Raw genomic sequence first — 21,639 nt, 5'->3', positions numbered from 1 at the left:
TTAATCGGGACTAGCGTATATTTCTAACACCTCAGGCACTTACATCAATATATCTTGGCATACGCACGTGATAGAGACTTGCCCTCTTTTTATAGATCCTCCTCTTACTACCTAAACTGCATTTGACTCGTTAACAGCAACTCTGTGATGGATTTGGTTTACATGTACTCTAACTATGTATTTTCATGGACACATGATTCGTTCCTTGCATTTCCCGACACTCAGGAATTAAAGCCTGGCAGCCAGTACTCCATCAAATGCCTCCTCCCAGCTCTCCCTCAGCTCTCCGCAAAACAATTCGAGCGCAGATTCGTCCATCACCTTCTCTAACACGTCTTGGAGAGGTTTCTCGTATTCATCGGTTGCATCGCCACACTTGACCATGTCGATGAGTGTACTGAGAGTCGCTGATTCGACAAGGCTCTGTTTCAAACTTCGCGTGTTCGAACGGACATCCTCGAAAACCTCACGGACAAGAGTATTCAGTCGCTCAATTTGTTCGGCAGGGAGTTTGGCAGTCTTCAATGCCTTTCGAGAATCCAGGTCGAAAATATTCCATAGAGCCTTGAGGGTCTCCACCAGGGTCCAGATGGCATGGAAATATTCCCATGTCGGCGCACCCGGTGTACCTTGGGTGAACTTGATCGTCGTTCTCATGATAAGAGAAGTCTTCTTGGTGTCTCCTAGAGCTAGGTCTTCTCTCTTAGCCTTCAACCAATTCTCTACTTCACCAAGAGCAGTCTCAATTTCGGTAGAAGTATGGGCCTTGGATCCAGCCATAAACATAGCCACTTTCAGTAATTCGACGTGGATCTTGGTTGCATCCCTCTCGGCGTCAGTATGATCATCTCCAGTCTGGGAGAGCGACAATTTGTCGATTTGGGGCAGCTCTAGCTTCAAAACGACTGGCTTCTGACTGCCGATGCTCTCAAGAACACTGAAAAGCCGATCAGTGAGCCGGGCGGATGCCAGCCAGTTTTCCTATATTGACGTTAGTCGGTGCCGTGGTGTCACTCAACCAAACCAAACTTACCCCAGGAATTGGGCCTGCGCGCAATCGGTGCTCGAATGGAGATCGATCACAACGTTCCAGGTTCATGAAACCATCATACTTCCGGCGGTCTTGAGCCGGTGATGTATCCTGGACTATATGGTAGTTAGTATTCAAGTATGCCAGGAGTACATGAGAGACTGAGAATTGCTGACCGATGTCTTCGTGGAGGACCAAGTGATTTCCTTTGCGAATTCTTTGTATCCGCCGTAAATCCAGGGCCCACATTCTCCGGCAGATACTGTCCCCGATACGTCTGCGAAGCTCGATTGTGTCGTCTAGACCGACATAATTTCCATCATCGAGTCCTTTTATCAACGAGTTTTTGATAGTGACGTTTGCATTACGATAAAAGTCGAGAGCGGCGATAAATGCGACTTGCGCGTCAAAGTCCTTGTACTCTGCACCCTCAATAGGAGGCGCGGGGTGAGGGTGGATGGTGGCAAAGCGGGTGAAGAGGTTATGAGCAACACTCTCATACTGCATTTGCTTGACAGACAGCTTGCCAAACCACCTCAAAGCAATGGAACCAGCACCGAGAAGAAGGTAAATGCGAATCAACATAAGGACTGCCTCATAGTTATGGGGTGAATCGATTAGAAGACGTTCCAGAATACCGGCGGCGCGAATCAGGGCAGTGTTGTTGACTTTCTCGGATGTCTGGCCAACTGGGATAGGCTGAAGAAGGGCCATTGCGGCAATGATGCAGAAGTCATCTGTGGGCCGACTTTCCATCGTGGAAGCAGTATCTGGTTGGCTTTCTTTCTTTGGGTCCTGGGTCTTTGCTAGAAGGGTGAATGCATCGTAAAAGTAAAGGCAGTTGCGCACAAGAGTCTCGATGCTGGATTTCGATGCGTTCTTGTTGCCTGAAATTCGGTCGCAGTAATGCAACTTGTACGCGTTGATCAATGGAATAGCATCGTCCTGGAAAGTGGATTAGCTCGCATTGACTGAGTTTAGCAGATTTTGCACTTACGGGTTTCCCCTCAACACTGTCCATGCAATGTTGAGCTACTCGGTGAATCAAAGCATCATCACGGGTCTCCAAGACCCCTCGCAAGTCTTTGAAAGCATAGAGTTTGTGCTTGTGTTGGTCAAAGTATCTTTGGCACACAACAAACAGATCATCCTCGGTCCGCTCGCCCCGTTTGAACCCGGTTAGGACTGTGTCCATGAGGGCGATGTGCGCATTGCGGGACTTCGGGATAAATTCCATGAACTTCTCAATATGCTGCTGTGTGTCGGAAAGCAGCCTACCAAGCAAGCAATCATTTGTTAGCTGAAATTCAATGCTGTGGAAGTAGAATATTGGAATACATACCCCGGAACTTTGTCAAGATGACGCACAGCTACGATGAGCAAGTTCCAGTATTTCCAATCATCGCGCTCATGCAGAGTGCTGCGCTCTGCTTCATCTTCAGATACGGCAAGCAGGCTTTTGGCGTATGAGTGCCCTTCTTCCCAGAGTTCGGCAAGCCCCAAGGCACTGATTTTGTATAGGATGAAGGTCCTGTCATTATTAACAATCCGAGAGCTGAGACCAACATTCTCGCTATTAAGGAGCTGCACAATCTCTGCGAAATGACCCTGCGTTTCGAGAATTCGAATAACCAAGAGAAGTTCCTCGGCGGTTTGTATGGCTCTCGGAGGGCTTAATAATTCGGTCTGTAGTAAGCCATTTGAATAAGGCCCAGTCAGTCATTACGTCCAAACCGTATATCCAGTGAGCATGTAGTAAGTAATCACATACCGGGTTAGAGGGGACCTCGGATACTGCCTTTTGAGCAAAGCGATAGGCAAGTGTGCCAAACAATTTGCGGTCCACGTCCGAACTAGCCGCGTCATCTGAAACGAGATAACAAAGGAAAATGGCCCAGAAATAGTACTTTCGCTCCCTAGGAAAGTTCTTTTGAAGACTCATGGCAGCCTTTGGTAGGAATAAAGACACTCGTTAGCAATTTAGACCTTGATACGATGCCGGCGTAGCATCGGCATCTTCCCAACTCACCTTCTGGGCTGACTTCCAGTCACCAGCGTCATATCCAAACTTGAACCATCTCATCTGAAGAGCATGATCTTGTGGCTTTGCCTTAGCTGCCCGTTCCCATATGGCGCTCCGAAGCTCGGTATGGTCATCCATATTCCGCAGCGTACGGTGGAGTATGTCGAGAGAGTCCAAGTCCGAGATTGGCGGATCGACGTTGCACAGCTCGAGGGTCTCCGCAATACCCTTCTTTTTATGAGCTTCGTCCGCATGGTTGAAGAGGACATTCGCTTTCCAGGCCTGTTTGCTTGTTAGTTGGTCTCTTACAGGTGCCAGCGTCGCAGGAGTGTTAGGTTCGGAATGAACAATTATGGGGATCACTCGCCTTCAAAAACTGAGTATTCTCGCCTTTCTTCATGCGCTTCTCAATCAGCTGCAAGGCCTGCTTCATGTTCTGGGAGTCAATGGCATCTTGGATTTGGTTGTTGCGACGCAGAAACACCGCGTCATTGCTGGAGCTCATGGTGAAGGTGTTGTTCAATTTGTGGGGAAACTCTTCCAATTGTCGTCTTTTGCAGAGTGGTCCGATCACTGTGCCGAGCACAGCATGGGCTAAAAGAGTCAATGATCTGAGTTGGAGTCGAGTGATCGACTCTGGTCACTTTTTTATTTGGCGGGGAATGAGACACAAACGGTAGGCGGTCAGTTGGTCCCCGCACCATACTGCCGAAGTATGAGTTTGGGCTTTCATAGCTTCAAACTTTCTTGTTTAGTTAGTATAGATTACACATATGTATGAATTAAGATAAGAAGTCACACTCCAGACCTATGGATAATCCATTTTAAAATCTTGAGACATGGTTCCCCAAGGTTGTTGGGGGTTTCAGAGGCTACCTACTTCCGTCCTTAAGAAGGTTCTGACATAGATGTAGTTACATGTAGTTTTAGCTTTGATCTGGTTATCTCTCGTATGTGTACAAGGATTGTATTCGAATTAACATGGAGGTCCGCCTGGACAAGATAGTCAAGACCAAGGCCACGAGAATTTTAATATACAGACTTAAAATGATTCAAAATAAAGTCCAATACGCCATATAAAAACAAAGTTGCTTATCTTCGCTGGTCAGCAGCGGACCGTGAGACTGTTCGACTTGCCAAAAAAGGTATATTTTTACCAGCAGAGCAAGATCACAACCCCGACAGCAGTTTGGATATCTACCATGTAGCGGTTCACATGATAAACACCGGAGCTTGACCTTTGGAAGACTTCTAATTATTAGGTTGGTAGAAAAGCACATCGTACACATTGGCATGCAACAACTGCTTTGGGAATGTCAGGGATCTTGCCGGCCAGTAAACCTGTCGACCTTTATGGTCCGAGATGATAGATATGTCTCATTTGGGCTGAGGCGTCAAAGAAACTTTCTTCTGAGTGAGCTGTGCCTGGTTAGTGACCGAATATACTTTAACGTGTCCGAATCAAAGTCGATGGAATAGATCTCGCGGATGGGTTACCAAACATGCACGAGGCATGACCTCGATACGGAGCTCTGTATTCAACTTACCCAGTTCTTTTTGCAATCGCGATAGGCTCTAGTCAAAGTAATCAGTCAGTAAGAAAGCTCAGGCATATGATAATCGTGGTAATATAGTACAAGCTGGTCAGAAGTGGATCGAAAGCCAGGTACGCCAAACGGAGAGCAAGTCGATCTTTTAGATATATCACGTAAGGGTTTTCAACGTACTGGAAATAATCGTGGCACATTTCGCGGTCAAAGGCATTCCGTTTCATACACTTGAGACTCCGATCTGCGAAGTCTTGGCATGGATCATAGTACTCGCTAGCATGTTTACTGAAGTCGCAAGTTAGCTACCAGTATGGATAAAGGCCACACGAATTCAGCCCAGTGAATATGCAACCGTCGGGCTAGCCCGTGTGGTTCTCAAGACCCCATAGTCCATGTAAAGGTGATCCGCGACCACGAATGACTTCAGAAATGTCATAACATGTTTCGGGAATAGACACAAGCAGAAAAAAGGTGGAGGGAAGAAGCTTGAAACATACTGTGTGAACTTCTTCTCCGCTTTCTCCCACGCTTTGTCGTGAGTGTCTCCTTGTGTCGACTCCGCTGCCATGGTGCAGTGAGGTGGTATGTCTCCAGTGTTTGCAATGGATAATTGAGGCAAGCAATCTAATCAAATAAAATAGAACGCCAAACCGTCGCTCGAAAACCAGATTGGAGGAGGTTCATTGGAGCAGAAGTTAGCGTTGGGCGGAAGAATTGGGGATCAAGCGGTCTTGGCACGGAGATCTGCGAATGTACCCCAACTGGCGTCCCGAGGTCCGCATACCACCATGTTTTTGAGTATGTACAATAATATACTGCTCTGGGCTTCATATAATTCTAGAAGAGAGTTCTAGATGAGCATAGCTTTAATTATGAGTGCGTCTAGCTTGTGGCCCACTGAAATAGCTGGGCGTGCTATTTTAGAGTGTAGCCTTCCAGTCTATCTATATATATCCATCCACATGCTCCATACAATTATGATCCATATAAATGGCAATGAGAGTAAGAATTAGTACATGGATTCTTCTCTCAACCAGCAAAAAAGCTTTATTATGACAAAATAGTACTACTTGGCTTGGAAGATCCGAAAGATGCTGACTACTGCGATGTTTCGCTATTCTCTATGACTGCTTTCACTGCTAGGTACTATCTCTCCTCCGATACAATGCGAATAGATGCGAGACTACTCCACAAGGCCAAAGCCGAGTCACAGGAAGATGAAACTTCTACCGTGGACTAGCATTGATAGTTATTGCTTCGTTCCCGTGACTATGCTGTCCACTTGTAATGACAGGATCGGTGGTCAGACTGCTCTCAGAAATGAAAATGGCGAGGTGATGAATGTGAAAAGGGCCACAAATGGTATGCATCCTGACCGTCATATACCAGTTCCCCAAACTCGCAAAGATAGGGTTCGGTCGTGGTTTGAAAGATATATCGAGCATAAAGCGCTTCGGGCACTGGGTATACCAAAGTAGATCGCAACGGTGACATATTTGCGTCAATTATCATCCTTGATGGATGATAATCTTCTCACAATGGATCCGTACGGCTGCGATAGTTGGTGACTTGTGTCATCAATTTCGCGGAGTATCGCTCTGAGATGCTTCTGGGTCGGTTCCGTAACGCTAATTGGTTCATTGGAACTACTAGAAACGAGCAGGGCATGTATTTCATACGGCCAGTCTCAAGGTGTCTTCCACGAGCGGGTATGTTTTCTGGAGTATATGGAAAGGAGATTGTTGAAGATGACGAGGTTCAGCTGGGCGTGTTCGATGACAGCCACCTTCGCTCGGAGGGACTGAAATAGCAATGACACGAGAAACAGCGAAGCCTTCAAAGTTCTTCTATTGTGCTGTATAGGAACTTTGTGAATGCGTTAGAGACTGTTAGGGATGTATGATCGGTAAGTGAGTCGGTTGATGCAAGATCAAGATGTATAAGTGAGGTCGAATATGCTTTGATCGGCTATATTATCGAACAGAATTTGACTCATCTAGTCCAATTAGGAATCAAAGAAAAGGCGAAGTCAAAGACAGGGCAGCATCTTCGTGTTTTAAGATCTCTACAGGCTTTGTTCATATGCGAAGGTCGCTCACCTATAAGAGATGTCTACAGTTGCATTATGCAGATTGAATCCAACTCTAAAATATACGCGAGAAATCCGAGATAATTGTCATATAAAGCCCGTAAAGAAAAAGTGACGAGTCACATCCAAAGTTGCTAGTTCAGAGCTCCCTTGCCCAGGTGTTGGGCCTTCCTCATGATTATGTTATTGATTGCCTGAGGCCACAAAAACACCTGCCCTCTCACTTAAAGAATCTGGATCATATTATTACTCTTCCTTGTGCCTTTCTTTCAATCTCAGACCGTCACGTTATCGTCGCAGCGTTCTTCGGCTTCCTAGTGTTTGTCGCTGCGAAAAGCTGTTGATCACACCTTGCCGCCTTGCGAAAGTTTTACTTTCCGGGACGCCCCCACCGCATCCTGTCGACACTCGCGCTCGCCCCGAAACGACTCAAACACACTCCGGTCGAGTGGGCCAGGCTCCTAGGGTGGAAAACGGAGCATCTGACGAGCCGCAGAAAGTCGAAATGGCAGCTAGAAATGGTTCTGGGGCCGAGGCGTCGGGAGTAAGTCCATTCCCGTATCTGATCGAAGTGATCGAGAGCTACTGACTGACGCGCACTTTACAGCTCGTGAACACACTCCAAGGCCATGTCGATGATATTCGCACTCTGATACAGTGTGGTATATGCATCCGTCCCCTTTACGAACCGTTTACTATCGCCTGTGGGCACACTTTCTGCTACTCAGTGAGTCCCTTCTATTTTACTACCTCGTTAATTCCATTACCTGACCAGAATTCTTCACATAGTGTCTATCATCATGGTTCGCTGGTGGAAGATCAAAACGAACATGTCCTGATTGCCGAGCACCCGTCAAAAATCAACCAGCACCAGCTTATCTGGTGAGTTTTAACAATCTTCAATTCGTTTCATTATATCTGACATGTCTCTCGTGTTACAGGTTCGGGCCGTTGTGCAGATGTTCACGGGTCGCGCTGAGCTTTTAGATAAAGGGGAAACCACCACAGAGCATACGAAGAACCAAAGGGAAGAAGCAGAAAAACTGGACCAGGACAAGGCCAATAATCATCCAACTGAAGGAGGTCTGTTCGGGGGCCTTTTCAAGCCCAAAGCTCCCCCACTTAAACCTGTCATTGACATTGATGACGGGGTGGTTCGGTGTCCGGTCTGCTCGTGGGAGCTTGAAGGAGACAATTGCGCAGGATGCGGATATCGATACCGACCGGAGTCTGAGGAGACTGATGACAGTGAATCAGCCGATTATAGTGAGACCGACCTAGACTCGCTGGATGATGGTATGGATGAGGAAGAGGGTGAGAACGGGGGCGAGGGAGGGGAATCTGACCACTTCGACGACATCGAAGACAATGATGGCATTTGGGGCAACTTCGCGCTTCAGTATTACGGGCCTACTTTCAATGGACGCTCTCACTGGCCACCAGGTCGTGACCGGCAGGCTTTCGACCGGTTCGAAAACTTGATACGTGGACCTCCCATGATCCCACTGGGGGCGCAGTCCCCAGTGGATCATGACAATTATCTCGCTTCAGGTAACACCAATGGAAGTGAATACGACGAAGAGGAAGAGGAAGAAGAAGAGGAGAATGAGTATGACGAGTCAGACTCATTCATCGATACTGAAAACGACCACCCGCCCACGAGTTCGTTCATTGAAAGTCAAGCCGATCGTCTCGGGAGTGGCCATATGTATGAATCGGAATCAGACCGTTCCACTGGCACCGTTGTGGATTATGTTGCGCATGACAGCCTTGCCAACACGCATGGGCTCCATTACAGAAACACTACACCTTACTTTGACGATGAGGCTTCTGATGAAGATAATGAAGTGGAGGAAGAGGAGGAAGAGGAAGTTTCAGAGGCACCGGACGATAGAGGTATGGTCAATGAAGACTCGGAAGAATCCGATGAAGACGCAGTCCAGACTGCGCCGCCTCGTCAAGCCAATCCACAATATCCATACCGATCCCCCTGGTTCCAAGCCCCCAGCGCTGCTCCATGGCTTGCGGCCAGGCCTCCACCTGAACCAATTCCTGACTCATCCGAGGAAGAAGAATCTTCGCCGCCTATTAGGCCTGCTAGATCCAGTGCGCGTCGTCACGTCCATCACGGGACCACGGCTCTGAATGCGATTCCCCTGGATGATTCCGACGACGATCAGCCTGTCGGTCCAGTGAGAAGAACCACACAGAGGCGACGTGCCAGATTCTCTCCATATTAAAATCATCTTCCAACCGCTAATGCGGTATTTGCTTTCGCATTTTATGGCCTACTTTTTTCCTCTTTTTTTGGGCTTCAGCGCGGCGCCTGGGTAATGCTAAGAGGACTGTGGACATGGTTGGCGTTTTGTCTTGATTTTGATATCACAAGGACGACCTTTTTCTCTTTTCCTCTCTTTTTCTGCAGCCTTCAACGGCTGGATCCTATCTTCATGTTTAGTTTTTTTTTTACCGGCTCAGCCGTACTCTACGAATACCCCTACTTACATATCCTTCTTCGGTTCGATCTTGGTCTTTTGCCGCCCTTTGCTAGTGAAGTCGAAGAACCTAGTCTCTTGGCACTCAATAAAGCGTGGCCACAAATTCCGTCAAATCCATGAAAAAAGCCTCCGGGTTCTACCGTATTGAGTCCTTGTTTATCATATTCTGTTCTCCCGCCAAACTAGTAGAGAGCACACCACTGACTTGCTTCATAGTGTAATTGCTAAGATTGCTTGTTATGTCTGAATGGTAACTCCATGCCTGCGACAGTCTACCAAGTCCTTTCAGAGTTGACGAATGTATCCGCTACTGACTCACCTGGACACCCTATTCACAAGCAAATCGAACCGATGAGAACAGCCAGGCAACATGCCCACATGACTCAGACCCGGAATCATAGGAATCTTTGGCTATTGGTTGTTGGTTTGGCGTTGCGAGATTGGAGGGAATCTTCTGATCGTTTACCCTAATCTTGAAGTTCTACTGTTCAGGCACAATGCTGATTGAAAGAGGGATATGGTTGAATATTTCAATGCACCGAAGACATCCGGCACATATGCAAAAATGGTAAAATACACAGATGTGACTCCAAATACACCTGACCCCGAGCAACGCTCCCCATTTTACTCGGCCAATGACCAAGATCGAGACAGAAGATTATGAACAAAATTTATACATCAGCCTTCACGGTGTCATTAGTAGCAAATGGAACTTCGAAGACAACAGCACAATTGCGGCCTCCCGAAGTGGGGCCTTCATGGAAATTGTTGGTGAAGCACTTCCAGCGAGCCAATCGGTGCTCCTTGCCGACAGCAGCGACGATGGACAAACCACGAGGTTCGTGCTCGGTCTCAGACTTTTTGGATTCAGCACCAGGCATATCAGATTCAGGCCGTCGTTCGAACACCGCGATATCGTTGATGACGCCCTTAATCAAAGGCTCTGGCTCTTTTTCATCAGCTGCAGGGGTGGCATCAAGAGCAAGAGTCTGTTTGAGTTGCTGCGAAGGTGTGTCTGGTGGTGTGACGGTGCCAGGTAAGCCTGCACCGATGGGACCCAGAGCGATAAGTGTCTTTTTATCTTCTGAGACGCGCCATGCGCGGATGAAACCGTCCCAACTGCCACTAAGGACAACGTCGGTACCTGGTAGAGTGGCGAGTGCGGTGATCCAGCGAGGCATGGGGCGCATGTGGCGCGCGTTGTGGGCGGCAGTCGCCTCGTCTACCTCGGGTGATAACACATCCAGAGGGGGGATGGGGTCCAAGCCGTGAGCAAGACGGACAGTGTAGAGTGGCTTCTTTTTGTGAACTGACCAAAGACAGAGGGAGCCGGAGTCGGAGCCAGTGACAAAGTGGGTAGGTGGAAGGGGGGCAATGCAGTCGATGTTGTTTTCGTGGTAAGGGGCATTTCTTGAGGCGCCGCCACGGAACACGAGCTGTGTTTCGTCGACGACCTTCCACAAGCGAGCGGTGCGATCCCGAGCACCAACACTGACACATTCGTCAATAGTCATGGCGGCAACTCCGGTGACGTGATCCTGGTGTCCGAAGAGTGTTTCGACATAGGCGTGACCCGCTCCGCTGATGGACCATGTCTTAATTGTGCGGTCGTATGAGCCGGAGAACAGCTGCTCTCCGGAACTCATCGCTGAGATATGGCGTGCAAAAGACAAGCTGCAAACAGAGTCTCTGTGCTGCAAGAAGGTCTTGCTTGGCGTCAAAGTCTCTGCGTCCCAGATGATAAGCTTATTGTCCGTTCCACCGGTGGCCACAAATTTTCCAGACGGCGAGACAGCAACAGATATGATACTTCCTGTATGTCCTTGATCTTCGTCTGATTCGCCAACTTTGCGCATACCACGAGCGGACTTCACACGCTTAGGCTTCTTGCGCTGGGGACGCGGAGGCCGCTTGGAAGTATCATTATCGCCGTTCAATTCTGTAGAGCCTGGTACACTGGGTGTAGCCAATTCCCACTTGGTCAAAGTTTTATCCTTGGAAACAATGTAGACGAATGGCGGGTGGACTGCAATGGCAGTGTTCGACTGGGTATCTGAGCGGAAAAAGGAATGGGGCGCCGTGGGAATGGATAGTTTCGCAGCGATTTGACGGAACGTCCGTCCTTTGAACTCATCGACGTCCTTCTTCAACCGTTCCGCAATCAAGTCTCGGTCGATATCTGCAGCATCGAATCCAGCTTCGTCGACTTCTTCTTGAATGTTACCCAAGTAGCGTTCAGCGAGTTTCAATCTCCGATCCGCTGCGGTTTCGCCATCTTCGGAGTCCGATCCACTCTCGTCGCCTGACTCTGCCGTGTCGATTGCGGCATCTTCATCCAAGTCACTGCCTGAGATCGATTCCTCTCTGTCCTTGGTCCGTCGACCACCGTCGGTTTTGGCATCTACGCCTCGCTTTTTTGATCCTGGGGCGGCGGCGCGGTCGTCTCTCTTCCTCTTGCGCTGGGAATTGGGTACAGTGAAAAAGGACGACATGGCGACGTTTTGTCAAGCCTGTCAGTTCTTGATCTCTGTATAAAGAAATCGAATGTCTGGCGTTCTCGAAAGACTCGGACTGCGGAGATCAAAACTTCAACTTTTTTTTGGCAGAAAAAAAAAGCGCTAAGCGGCGGCTGACTCAGCAGGTAGCTGACCTCACGGGAGCTCCAGGCCTCAAGCTCACCGCGCGGCCATCCTCACTTAACCACTACTCCCATTCGTCTTCTCTGATCATCTACTTACTTGCTTTTTTTTATTTTCTATCTCTCATACCGCAAACATGTAAGTCCATGTTGACCTTGTCTCCACGAATGGTTACTAATAGTTTGCTAGGGAGGTTCTTTTGGGTATCGCCGGCAAGGACTTCGTCATTCTTGCTGCATCCAAGGCCGCAATGAGAGGCCCGACAGTTCTCAAGGCTGAAGATGATAAGACACGACAGTTGAACAAGCACACAGTGATGGCCTTCTCCGGCGAGTCTGGAGATACCGGTATGTAGCTTCCTCGATGAGACAAACACGGCGCTAATGAGATACCTATGCTAGTCCAATTTGCCGAATACATCCAAGCCAATGCCGCACTCTACAGTATGCGCAACGACACTGAGCTCAGTCCCTCTGCCGTTGCCAATTTTGTCCGGGGAGAATTGGCGCGCAGCTTGCGGTCACGGAGTCCCTACACAGTAAACCTGCTGCTAGGTGGTATAGATCCGGTCACTGAGAAGCCTCATCTTTATTGGGTTGATTATCTAGCGTCTCTCGCGCCCCTACCATATGCTGCCCATGGCTATGCCCAGTATGTTTCATGGCCCGTGACGATGGACGATACAGCAGTCCAGGCGAGAGAGACCTGATGCTGACTCTGCTAGATACTACTGCCTATCAATCCTTGACAAACACCATCATCCCGACTGCTCCCTTGAGGAGGGCCTTGCCCTTCTCACCCTGTGCACAGACGAGCTGAAGCGCAGACTACCCATTGACTACAAAGGGGTAAGTTCCTTAGGGAGCCATCCTCGACTGCCATTATTCTGACACGATTATCCACAGATGCTGGTGAAGGTTGTCACAAAGGACGGTGTGCGAGAAATCCCCGTGGATAACGATAAGGTGGTCCGGAGTGCTTGAAAGGTCGACATACCACGGCGTTTGTTGTATCACATCTTATGACGTTTTTCTTTGATTCCGAGATAGTCCAACGGTCGGCATGATTTTGGCTGTAGCAAGCTTGGAAATCAAGTAACGAGTAGATTCCTAGATGGCCTTCGATAAACAATAGGCAAATACAACCCTATAAGCTCACCGCTCGAAATGAACAGCATTTTGTATAGAACGTACACCGCTTGGCATTGGCCTGATGGGCGTTTGACTTGTTTGCATCTTTGAGTCGCATCCCGAGCTCGCGGAAAGTCAAGAACTCCAAGACCACCAACTTTTCGATCCAAAACATCTCACCATGTCAAAAAGACAGGCAGAGCTCCCCTTGGAGCAAGACTTTTCCGGTTCACCCGCATCGAAAAAGGCGCGCGTCGAGGACGACAATGATCCCGGTTCTATCAACGGCGCAGCGCCCGCATCCCAAAAGACCGGCGAAGAGATTAGACAGGATGATCGCAATGGCGTGGATATCCTAGGAGCAGCTGAAATAGAAGGAGAGGAGCTTGAGGAGGGCGAGAAAGATCCCTCTGGACTCTCGGATATTGACGAAGATGCACCTGCACTCAGCGCTCCGAAGCGGCAAAGTGCTCCCATGGAAGGCTACGGCGACCTGTACCTCGACACGATCAACCGTGAAATCCTAGATTTCGATTTCGAGAAACTGTGCTCCGTCAGTCTGTCAAACATCAATGTGTACGCATGTCTTGTCTGCGGTAAATACTTCCAGGGTCGTGGACCGAAATCTCATGCGTATTTTCACGCCCTTGAAGTTGGACACCACGTCTTCATCAACATTGGCACGAAGAAGGTATATGTTTTGCCTGAAGGATATGAAGTCAATAACAAGAGTTTGGAGGACATCAAGTATGTCGTTGATCCACACTATACAAAAAACCAAGTGGTCAAGCTCGATAAGGAAGTGCATGATGCCTGGGACCTTTCTGGGTCGAGGTACAGACCAGGTGAGAGCCTATACCATGATAGGATCGAATGTTCTTTTTTCGCTAATAGTCTTCCGTTCCAGGGTTTGTCGGCATGAACAACATCAAAGCCAACGACTATGTCAATGTAGTAGCTCAACTACTCGCACATGTTTTGCCAATTCGCAATTTCTTCCTGCTCCACGAATTCCCTACTCCCGGCACACCAGAGATAATTCTTCGTTTCAGCACGCTGGTGCGCAAGCTATGGAACCCCAAGGCGTTCCGGTCACATGTGTCTCCGCACGAGTTACTACAGGAGGTTGCCGTACGATCCTCGAAACGGTTCACTCTCACGAACCAGGCAGATCCCGTGGACTTCCTGTCTTGGTTCCTAAACTCTCTGCACCTCGCCTTAGGAGGATCCAAGAAGCCCTCACCAACACCCACAAGTGTTGTTCACGCAGCGTTTCAGGGCCGTGTACGGATCGAGAGTCAAGCTATCACGGCTCACTCCGACACCCAAAATGCCCGGTTGGTATTTACTGAATCTGGCACAATTAATAGCCAGGTTACTCCTTTCCTCATCCTCACACTAGATCTACCCCCCACACCCCTCTTCCAATCTGCCAATCGGGAGTCGAGTATCCCACAGGTCCCCTTGACTACCCTCTTGAACAAATATAACGGCTATACGGCGTCAGAGAAACTGGCCCACCGTGTCCGACACCGTCTCCTCCACCCTCTTCCTCCCTACCTTTTCTTCCATATCAAGCGCTTCAGCAAGAACCGCTTTGTTTCTGAGCGAAACCCAACCATCGTCACCTTCCCCTCTCCGCACGGCTTGGACATGTCTCCCTATGTCGAGCCAAATCCCAATATTTGCTCACCCAGCGAGCCAATCCTCTACGATCTCGTGGCAAACATCATCCTCGACCCCGCCATCGCTGCACCCGGTGCAATGGATGACGCTGTGGACAAGGGCGTCAACGCTGCGTCAGGAGCTGGCGGTTCCTCCAGCGGAGCAGGTGGCGGCAGCGAGAAGGTGTCATGGCTTGTCCAACTTCATGATAAAGCTATGGAGGCCGAGAACACTCGCGCCAAAAATGGCGGTTCCACGGAGAAGCAGCAGCGGGGCCCGGAGTGGCTTGAGATTCAGGATTTGTTCGTCAAGCGCGCGGAAAGCGAGACGCTGTTCACTCGTGAGGGATATCTTATGGTATGGGAGCGGCGCAAAGTGCCTGGGAACAAAGGAAAGGGACGTGCATGATCTGAGATAGTTAAACCTGAGTTGACTGGGGCTTCGAACTTGCTATTGTCTTCCACGTTTTTGTTTTTGAGAGCAAATCCAATGTACCATCAGCTAATGAAAATGTGTAAATGCAAATCTCATCAAGATAGCAATATGTGCTCCAAAAGGATCATATTGTACAAAGTCCCTCATAGTTGTAGTGGGGAGCATGGTCTGAAATTTTACTCGGTGAACCTAGGTCTTTGAGACCCCCGCATGAATGAAAATGGCGGATGTAAGAAGGGGAAACCCACCCTACCAGAGGAGATAGAGGAAACAGAGCAAGTACGGTAGAGTGACCTAGGTATTAAAACGGCTAAAAGAAACGACTACTCATCACAAGGTTCCCCAGCCGCAGAAGTTCCTCCCTATCCTCATCGTCGAGCCTACTAGGAACCCCCAAATCCCCGCTCTCATCGCAACTTGCATTCCTCTCATGAGCACAAGTCGGTAGGAATAGGCACATATGTCTGGCCAGGTTCTCCCGCCAAACCAAAGACCCAACGGGTGGACGTCTGAGAGACGGGTAACGGAGGAAGGATGTGAGATAATCCAGGATCGGGTCAAGGAGCGAAGGTAGAGTGCTTCGAGCGGCGCGAGTATTATGCCGCTGATTACAGCAGCGAGATGAGACGCGAGGGAGTCCACTGGGTATGCCGAAAGAAGGGTGACGCGGTGGACTTGCGACAATGTGTTTGTCAGTTGTCCAGGAATCAGAGAAGAGGGTAGAATTGGCTGGACAAGGGTGTCGGATTGGGTGTCCTCGTTATGGTCTGTGTCTGCGACAGGGTTCGATTCATTGGGTGGCTCTTCCTCATTTGGCTCTTCCACACCATCTGGGAGAATGTTTGGTACGGTGGACCCTAGAGTTTCCTCGATTGACTCTAAAGTCGGAGCGTCGGTGGCTTGGGTTTCTGGGGCCGGAATTTGAGGGTTTAATTCAGGGGCACCCAAGTCTTGGGGGGTTGTGTTTGATGGTCTGGCAGTGATACTTGAGAGGCCATCCGTATCTGCTGCCGCTAGGGGCTGCTGGGCCTGGCGCTGGGCCTGACTTATGATCAGAGCCTCGAGGAACTCGGCTATGGATCGTCTGTCCATGGCGTCTGGATTTGAACCTGGCACACCATTTCCCGCTAGTGCATTTAACTGGGCAGGATTTGAAGTTTGGATATTCGAGTGACGGTTCCGATTGCCCATTAACTCAAGCTGCATTGTGATAACGTCGGGGCTCTGGTGAATCAAGGATGCTCTTACGCGAGGCGACGTAGGGGGTGATGTTTCTGGTGATGACGGTTGAGAAAAGAGAGTATTAGAACGCGAACTCTGTCGGTCCACAGCAAGGTCCTCACCATTTTGCAGAGGGGCTGATTGGTCCTGCTGTGTTGAACTGGCGGAGAGACGACTCTCCCGACCAGCAGTAGCTATCTCGGAGAAATAGTCATTGCTCATTTCCCCGGGTGACTGAGACATACGGTTTTCGTTTGTAAGCACCTGATTCAACCCAATAACAGATTCTGCCTGGGTCAGACGCATGGATGGAGTTGTATCATGTGGTCGTGGTCGTACTCGCGATGCAAGAGCGGCAGCCTGGGCATCGGGAGTAACCCCTGGCGGTCTAGGCACGGGTTCATTTGGGCCTTCTCCAGCACCAAGGTTGACTTGAACCCCGCCAAGTTCGTTTTGCAATAACTCAATTGAATGGCGTAGATTTTCAATCCTCTCGTCCCTGAAGGACCGAAGAACTTGCTGCTCTGACAATTGGTTCGATCTCAGTCCAAAAAGCGACGATACCCATCTTCGAAAAATGGCCAGTTCGAACTTGATGTCTTCGAATAGCGTGAGCTTGCCGCGGTGTAATTCTTCGTCCGATCTGCGGCCCAGGGTGGGCACTACCCACTCTATCAGGTTTTCTTCAAACGCAACGCGGACCGAGAGTTCGTCAGGAAGAGCTGGTTTGGGAAGGTGCCGTCTGATCAACCGATAGATACGCTCTTCAAGCTCTGGTCGCAGGTAGTAGCCATAGAGGAACACTAAAGCACCAGGGGAGATCAACAACTCCACGAGTGACATCCCCAGTGAGCAAGGGGAGAAATCTGTAGGCCAAGATGGCAGCTGTAGCAAAGATTCTCTGCTGAAGGGAAGCAAAAATTGCACGCCAGGGATTCCATATGGAGACACAAGGGAAAGGGACTGGAGTGTAGAGTACATGTAGAACTCCATAGACAACATGAGCACAGAATTTCTCGCCCTTTATTCATAGTTAGTTGTCTTGTCTATGTGAATGGAGGAAGGATATACTCACGCTGTATACAGAAGCCCGAAAAAGGAACGAACACCGAGTGAGTCGCCCGTCAAAGTCTGAACATAGTCACGCAGAGAGACAAACACCCGTTTCAGCGGGGTTTCGCGAGCTATAGCCAAAGCACTGGACATTGCCCAGGCAGGAATTCCCGAAAAATAGAAGCTAAAAATCCCTGTGGTGTCTCTCTCAGATTTCATGGCACTGAGCAATGTAGAGTGGGCATAACGCCGGTAAGTCTAAACATCAAGTCTCGAATGTCAGCCCAATCAAAGTAGTATCGGCAGTGCATTTACCTGTACTCGACCGGTGACTGAAGAGGTCCACCAGGTACCGAAAAAGATGAACAGTTGATCGAGGGTTGTTATGACCAGTCCGAAGTCATTTTCACTCGCAATCTGGTTGATTTCTTGCTGTTCATTGGGCATACCAGAATTTCGGTCTCCATTGACGACAATCCCCATTGTTGAAAGGATGTCATTCTTTGCTCTCCGGAGTCCTTTCCCGAGGCTTTTGGACTCAGGATTAACAGGGTGCCCTCGAGTATCATATTGCTGCATATAATTGTCTGCATGGACGTTGGATATCCGTCGGACTGGAGTGGAGGGGTCAACCGCCGCATTGTCAGGAGCTTCGTATGGGGACCGGCCCTTGAGATCAGTCAATATAGTATACTATGCAATTTATAACTACGTTCAATTAGACATGTATGGGTAGAGGCGTCTGGGGTGGGGCTTGTATATCAGGATGGAAACAATCGGACAGGGCCCGGTGGTGACTGGTTCGGTTTCAGAAGACTTTAGGCTTCTCGAAGTAAAGCATGAACCATTGTCACAGCCCGTAGACCCAAGATTTCTCAGCTGCGAATATAGGGGAAGTTCGCGAGTAGAAAGGTGAAGCTTACCAAAGCGAGCCGGTTCAAATAAGCCTGTCGACCCATAGTGCGCGTGATCACCGGGCTAGTAGTGTAGCCACGTGGCCTTTTAAAACACCATTAGTACGAATTCTTTCAGAAAGCGGTATGAAACACGATCAGACGAAAGCCCAGCGGTTGAAGGTGAACATGTGGTTATGCGGCTAGACATGGCCTGAGGCAGAAGCCATATCTTATCACCAAACAAACGGTGCAAACACCCAAAAAAAGTTGCCCGCTCGAGCTGCCGTTTTTCGCGATCGTTCAATCTCTACGGCTCTTCGACTGGCCAATGGCGTGCTAAATTCTACTTTTTTACGCCGAGTTATTATAGAGTCATGTCGAAAGCTATTGTCAAAACCACTTTCGAGGCGTCCCGTACGCTCCGCCCCATTTACACCGGTGGTAGCACGGCGCTGGATGCCAGTGGGCGCATCTTGCTGAGCTGCGTGGGCGAGGATGCCTTGATCGTCGATTTGGAGACTGGTAACCAGCTCACTAGCTTGGAAGGGGTATGTTTTGTCGCCTTGATGGTATTCTTCAATTGCAAAGCGCTAACCACATAAACGCTGCAGGATGGAGAAATTGTCACAGGTTTGGCCAGTGAGTATTGTATGTCCTGGGAATGAGGATAAAGCACTAACATTTCGTCTAGTCACGCCTTCCGCCTCGCACGCTATTGTCTGCTCGCGCTCGATGTCCATGCGAATCTACGGCCTCTCAACTTTCGACGAGACTTCTCAGACCATTGAAGCAAAACTTCTCCGAACCCTCAAGCCTCACACAGCTCCCGTTGTGACCATTGCTGTTGACCCTACTGGCACACTGCTTGCCACTGGTGGTGCTGATGGCTCAATCAAAGTCTGGGACATCAGAGGTGGCTTTGTTACTCACACTTTCCATGGTCATGGTGGTGTCATTTCTGCGCTTTGCTTTTTCGAGGTGCCTACTGCCGACAGCGATGCCAAGTCATCCAAGAAGAACAAGTCTAAGCAACAGGCTACGGATGACGATGATGAAGATATGGAGGGCTCTGCCCGTATGGGTTCTACTGCAGGATTCCGCCTAGCATCAGGCAGTGAAGATGGCAAAATGCGTGTATGGGATCTGCACAAGAGAAAGTCCATTGCGTCGCTTGAGTCACATGTTTCACTTGTCCGGAGTTTGTCCTTCTCTCCATCAGAGAACGCATTGATCTCGGCCAGCCGAGACAAGACTGTCATCGTCTGGGATGCGCGTACTTGGAAGACTCGCAGAATCATTCCTGTTTTGGAGAGCGTGGAAGCTGCGGCTTTCATTGCGGATAGCGGACTATGCGTTATCGGCGGAGAAAATGGCAAACTGCGAGTTTGGGACTGCAATCGTGGAAGTGAGATCACAGAGGAACAAGAGGCCGGAGAGGAGTTCGAAAGCGTCGTCGCTATCCAGTATTCGCCTGGTTTGCCTTTTGTCCTCACAGTCCATGCGGATCAGACTCTCCGCCTCCACTCGCTCGAGTCACTGTCTGATTATAAGCCAGGCTCAACCTTGGAGCCTTTGGCGATTATCCGCCGCATTTCCGGCAATGATGACGAGATCATTGACCTGGCTTACATTGGGCCTGATCGATCTATGCTTGCTTTGGCCACTAACACCGAGAGTATTCGTGTAGTTTCGGTTGCTCCCTCAGAAGATCGACCATCAAATCAGGGAGAGGAGTACTTTGGTGCTGATGTCACACACCTGGAAGGCCATGACGATATTATCATTTGCATTGATGCCGATTGGTCAGGACACTGGCTAGCAACAGGCGCTAAAGACAACACAGCCCGTCTTTGGCGTATTGACCCTAAAACATCGTCTTATACTTGCTTTGCTATTTTCACTGGCCACGCCGAATCTTTGGGAGCAATCGCCCTTCCCCGTGTGCCACCCCCTGTTGGCAGTGCCGCATATAACGACCCCTTGAACCACCCGCCAGCATTTTTAATTACTGGCTCGCAAGATCGCACAATCAAGCGGTGGGATACAAGCAAGCTAGCCCCCCTGACGGGAGAAAAGGCACACTACCCTAAGGCAATCTATACTCGCAAGGCTCACGAAAAGGATATTAATGCCATTGATATCGATTCTACATCTGAACTGTTTGCCTCAGCATCACAAGATCGCACTGTGAAGATCTGGGCCGCTGACGAAGGCTCGACGGTAGGTGTCCTCCGTGGCCACAAGCGAGGTGTTTGGTCGGTGCGATTCGCCCCGCAAGGCACACCGATTATCAACTCAGACTCACGCACTAGCACGAGCCGTGGCCTGGCCGTCACAGGCTCGGGTGACAAGACCGTCAAACTGTGGAGTCTGTCTGACTACAGCTGTCTCTTGACTTTTGAGGGACACACCAACAGTGTTCTCAAAGTCCTCTGGCTCCCGCCTCCCCAAGTCTCGAACAACCAAACGGATGAGGATGAGGATGACGAAGAGGCTGCAACAGCACGCAAAAACGCCATCCAGGACCGTCCCCTTATCGCATCCGCCGCCGCAGACGGGCTGGTCAAGATCTGGTCCCCCTACACAGGCGAGCTAGAAACCACTCTGGACAACCACATCGACCGAGTCTGGGCGCTTGCCAGCCCAACCCCATCCGGCTCACGCGCAGACGTGAAGCCAACCTCCTCCAAGCTCAACACCACCCCCTACGCCATTGCCTCCGGTTCCGCCGATGCAACAGTGACCTTCTGGACTGATACCACATCAGCCACCTACACAGCCGCTGTCAACGCCAGCTCTGCTCGCGTCGAACAGGACCAAGAGCTGCAGAACTACATCCGCGCCGGTGCCTACCGCGAAGCCATCACTCTGGCCCTGCAACTCAACCACCCGGGTAGACTGCTCTCACTCTTCACCTCCGCCATCGACGCCGCAGACGACCCAACCCTCCCTGCCGAGGACCGCGAGCGTGCTGCAGCCAGTCTGTCCGGTAACCCGTCCATCGACGAAGTCCTGCAGAACTTGGACCCTGCTAATCTGCGCACCCTCCTACTCCGTCTCCGGGATTGGAACACCAACGCACGTACCTCGCGCGTGTCACAGCGTATCCTGTATGCTCTGTTCCGCTCTTACCCTGCGTCTACTTTCGTGGAGCTTGCGACCCAGTCCGTCCGCGGAAAGGAGGGTCGTGCCGCGGCTGGTATGAAGGATATCCTGCAGGCGCTGGCTGCGTACACTGAGAGGCACTACCGCCGAGTTGAGGAGCTGGTTGATGACAGCTACCTGGTGGAGTGGGTTCTCGGTGAGATGGATGGTGGTGTTGGACTTGGTGGACTGCGTGATTTGACTGTGGGTGATGTCAGTGACGAGGAAGAACATGAGAAGGACGTTATTATGTTGGAAGCATAGTT

At 49.9% G+C, this 21,639-nt stretch overlaps 8 protein-coding genes across 8 annotated transcripts; 4 read left to right on the top strand and 4 right to left on the bottom strand.

The window, feature by feature from the left end:
• Positions 1-228: 228 nt before the first annotated feature.
• On the bottom strand, positions 229-3,558 carry N7525_004472 (MDM20/NAA25 family protein; the record flags this gene model as incomplete). Its single annotated transcript, XM_061213028.1, has 7 exons — positions 229-981; positions 1,034-1,975; positions 2,028-2,304; positions 2,373-2,638; positions 2,802-2,978; positions 3,060-3,335; positions 3,421-3,558. The coding sequence occupies 7 exons, from the start codon at positions 3,556-3,558 to the stop codon at positions 229-231; spliced, it is 2,829 nt and encodes a 942-aa protein (XP_061070049.1).
• Positions 3,559-4,430: 872 nt separating this feature from the next.
• On the bottom strand, positions 4,431-5,171 carry N7525_004471 (uncharacterized protein; the record flags this gene model as incomplete). Its single annotated transcript, XM_061213027.1, has 4 exons — positions 4,431-4,472; positions 4,601-4,628; positions 4,691-4,888; positions 5,101-5,171. The coding sequence occupies 4 exons, from the start codon at positions 5,169-5,171 to the stop codon at positions 4,431-4,433; spliced, it is 339 nt and encodes a 112-aa protein (XP_061070048.1).
• A 2,026-nt stretch (positions 5,172-7,197) lies between these two features.
• On the top strand, positions 7,198-8,932 carry N7525_004470 (uncharacterized protein; the record flags this gene model as incomplete). The annotated part of the gene is made up of 4 exons (XM_002565744.2): positions 7,198-7,236; positions 7,300-7,419; positions 7,482-7,574; positions 7,634-8,932. The coding sequence occupies 4 exons, from the start codon at positions 7,198-7,200 to the stop codon at positions 8,930-8,932; spliced, it is 1,551 nt and encodes a 516-aa protein (XP_002565790.2).
• Positions 8,933-9,861: 929 nt separating this feature from the next.
• N7525_004469 (ribosomal RNA-processing protein RRP9) lies at positions 9,862-11,682 on the bottom strand (the record flags this gene model as incomplete). The annotated part of the gene is made up of 1 exon (XM_002565745.1): positions 9,862-11,682. The coding sequence occupies one exon, from the start codon at positions 11,680-11,682 to the stop codon at positions 9,862-9,864; it is 1,821 nt and encodes a 606-aa protein (XP_002565791.1).
• A 47-nt stretch (positions 11,683-11,729) lies between these two features.
• pre1 (proteasome core particle subunit beta 4) lies at positions 11,730-12,812 on the top strand (the record flags this gene model as incomplete). Its single annotated transcript, XM_061213026.1, is given in 5 exon segments — positions 11,730-11,999; positions 12,011-12,176; positions 12,231-12,480; positions 12,554-12,677; positions 12,735-12,812. Coding segments are annotated over 5 exon segments (888 nt in total), but the record flags the coding sequence as incomplete, so codon positions are not given.
• A 328-nt stretch (positions 12,813-13,140) lies between these two features.
• On the top strand, positions 13,141-15,032 carry N7525_004467 (ubiquitin carboxyl-terminal hydrolase family protein; the record flags this gene model as incomplete). The annotated part of the gene is made up of 2 exons (XM_002565747.1): positions 13,141-13,804; positions 13,867-15,032. 2 exons carry the CDS (start codon positions 13,141-13,143, stop codon positions 15,030-15,032), a joined length of 1,830 nt encoding a protein of 609 aa, XP_002565793.1.
• A 357-nt stretch (positions 15,033-15,389) lies between these two features.
• Positions 15,390-18,292, bottom strand: N7525_004466 (uncharacterized protein; the record flags this gene model as incomplete). The annotated part of the gene is made up of 4 exons (XM_002565748.1): positions 15,390-17,301; positions 17,356-17,591; positions 17,649-18,002; positions 18,257-18,292. 4 exons carry the CDS (start codon positions 18,290-18,292, stop codon positions 15,390-15,392), a joined length of 2,538 nt encoding a protein of 845 aa, XP_002565794.1.
• Positions 18,293-18,603: 311 nt separating this feature from the next.
• Positions 18,604-21,637, top strand: N7525_004465 (U3 snoRNA-associated protein UTP13; the record flags this gene model as incomplete). Its single annotated transcript, XM_061213025.1, has 3 exons — positions 18,604-18,777; positions 18,841-18,868; positions 18,921-21,637. The coding sequence occupies 3 exons, from the start codon at positions 18,604-18,606 to the stop codon at positions 21,635-21,637; spliced, it is 2,919 nt and encodes a 972-aa protein (XP_061070046.1).
• Between the last annotated feature and the right edge of the window lie 2 nt (positions 21,638-21,639).

The sequence above is a fragment of the Penicillium rubens genome (assembly GCF_028828025.1).
Source record: "Penicillium rubens strain IBT 27055 chromosome Unknown utg000002l_segment0_segment0, whole genome shotgun sequence".
Classification (NCBI taxonomy): Eukaryota; Fungi; Ascomycota; class Eurotiomycetes; order Eurotiales; family Aspergillaceae; genus Penicillium; species Penicillium rubens.
The sequence above is the reverse complement of the archived record's forward strand: the minus strand, read 5'-3'. Positions and strand labels throughout refer to the sequence as shown.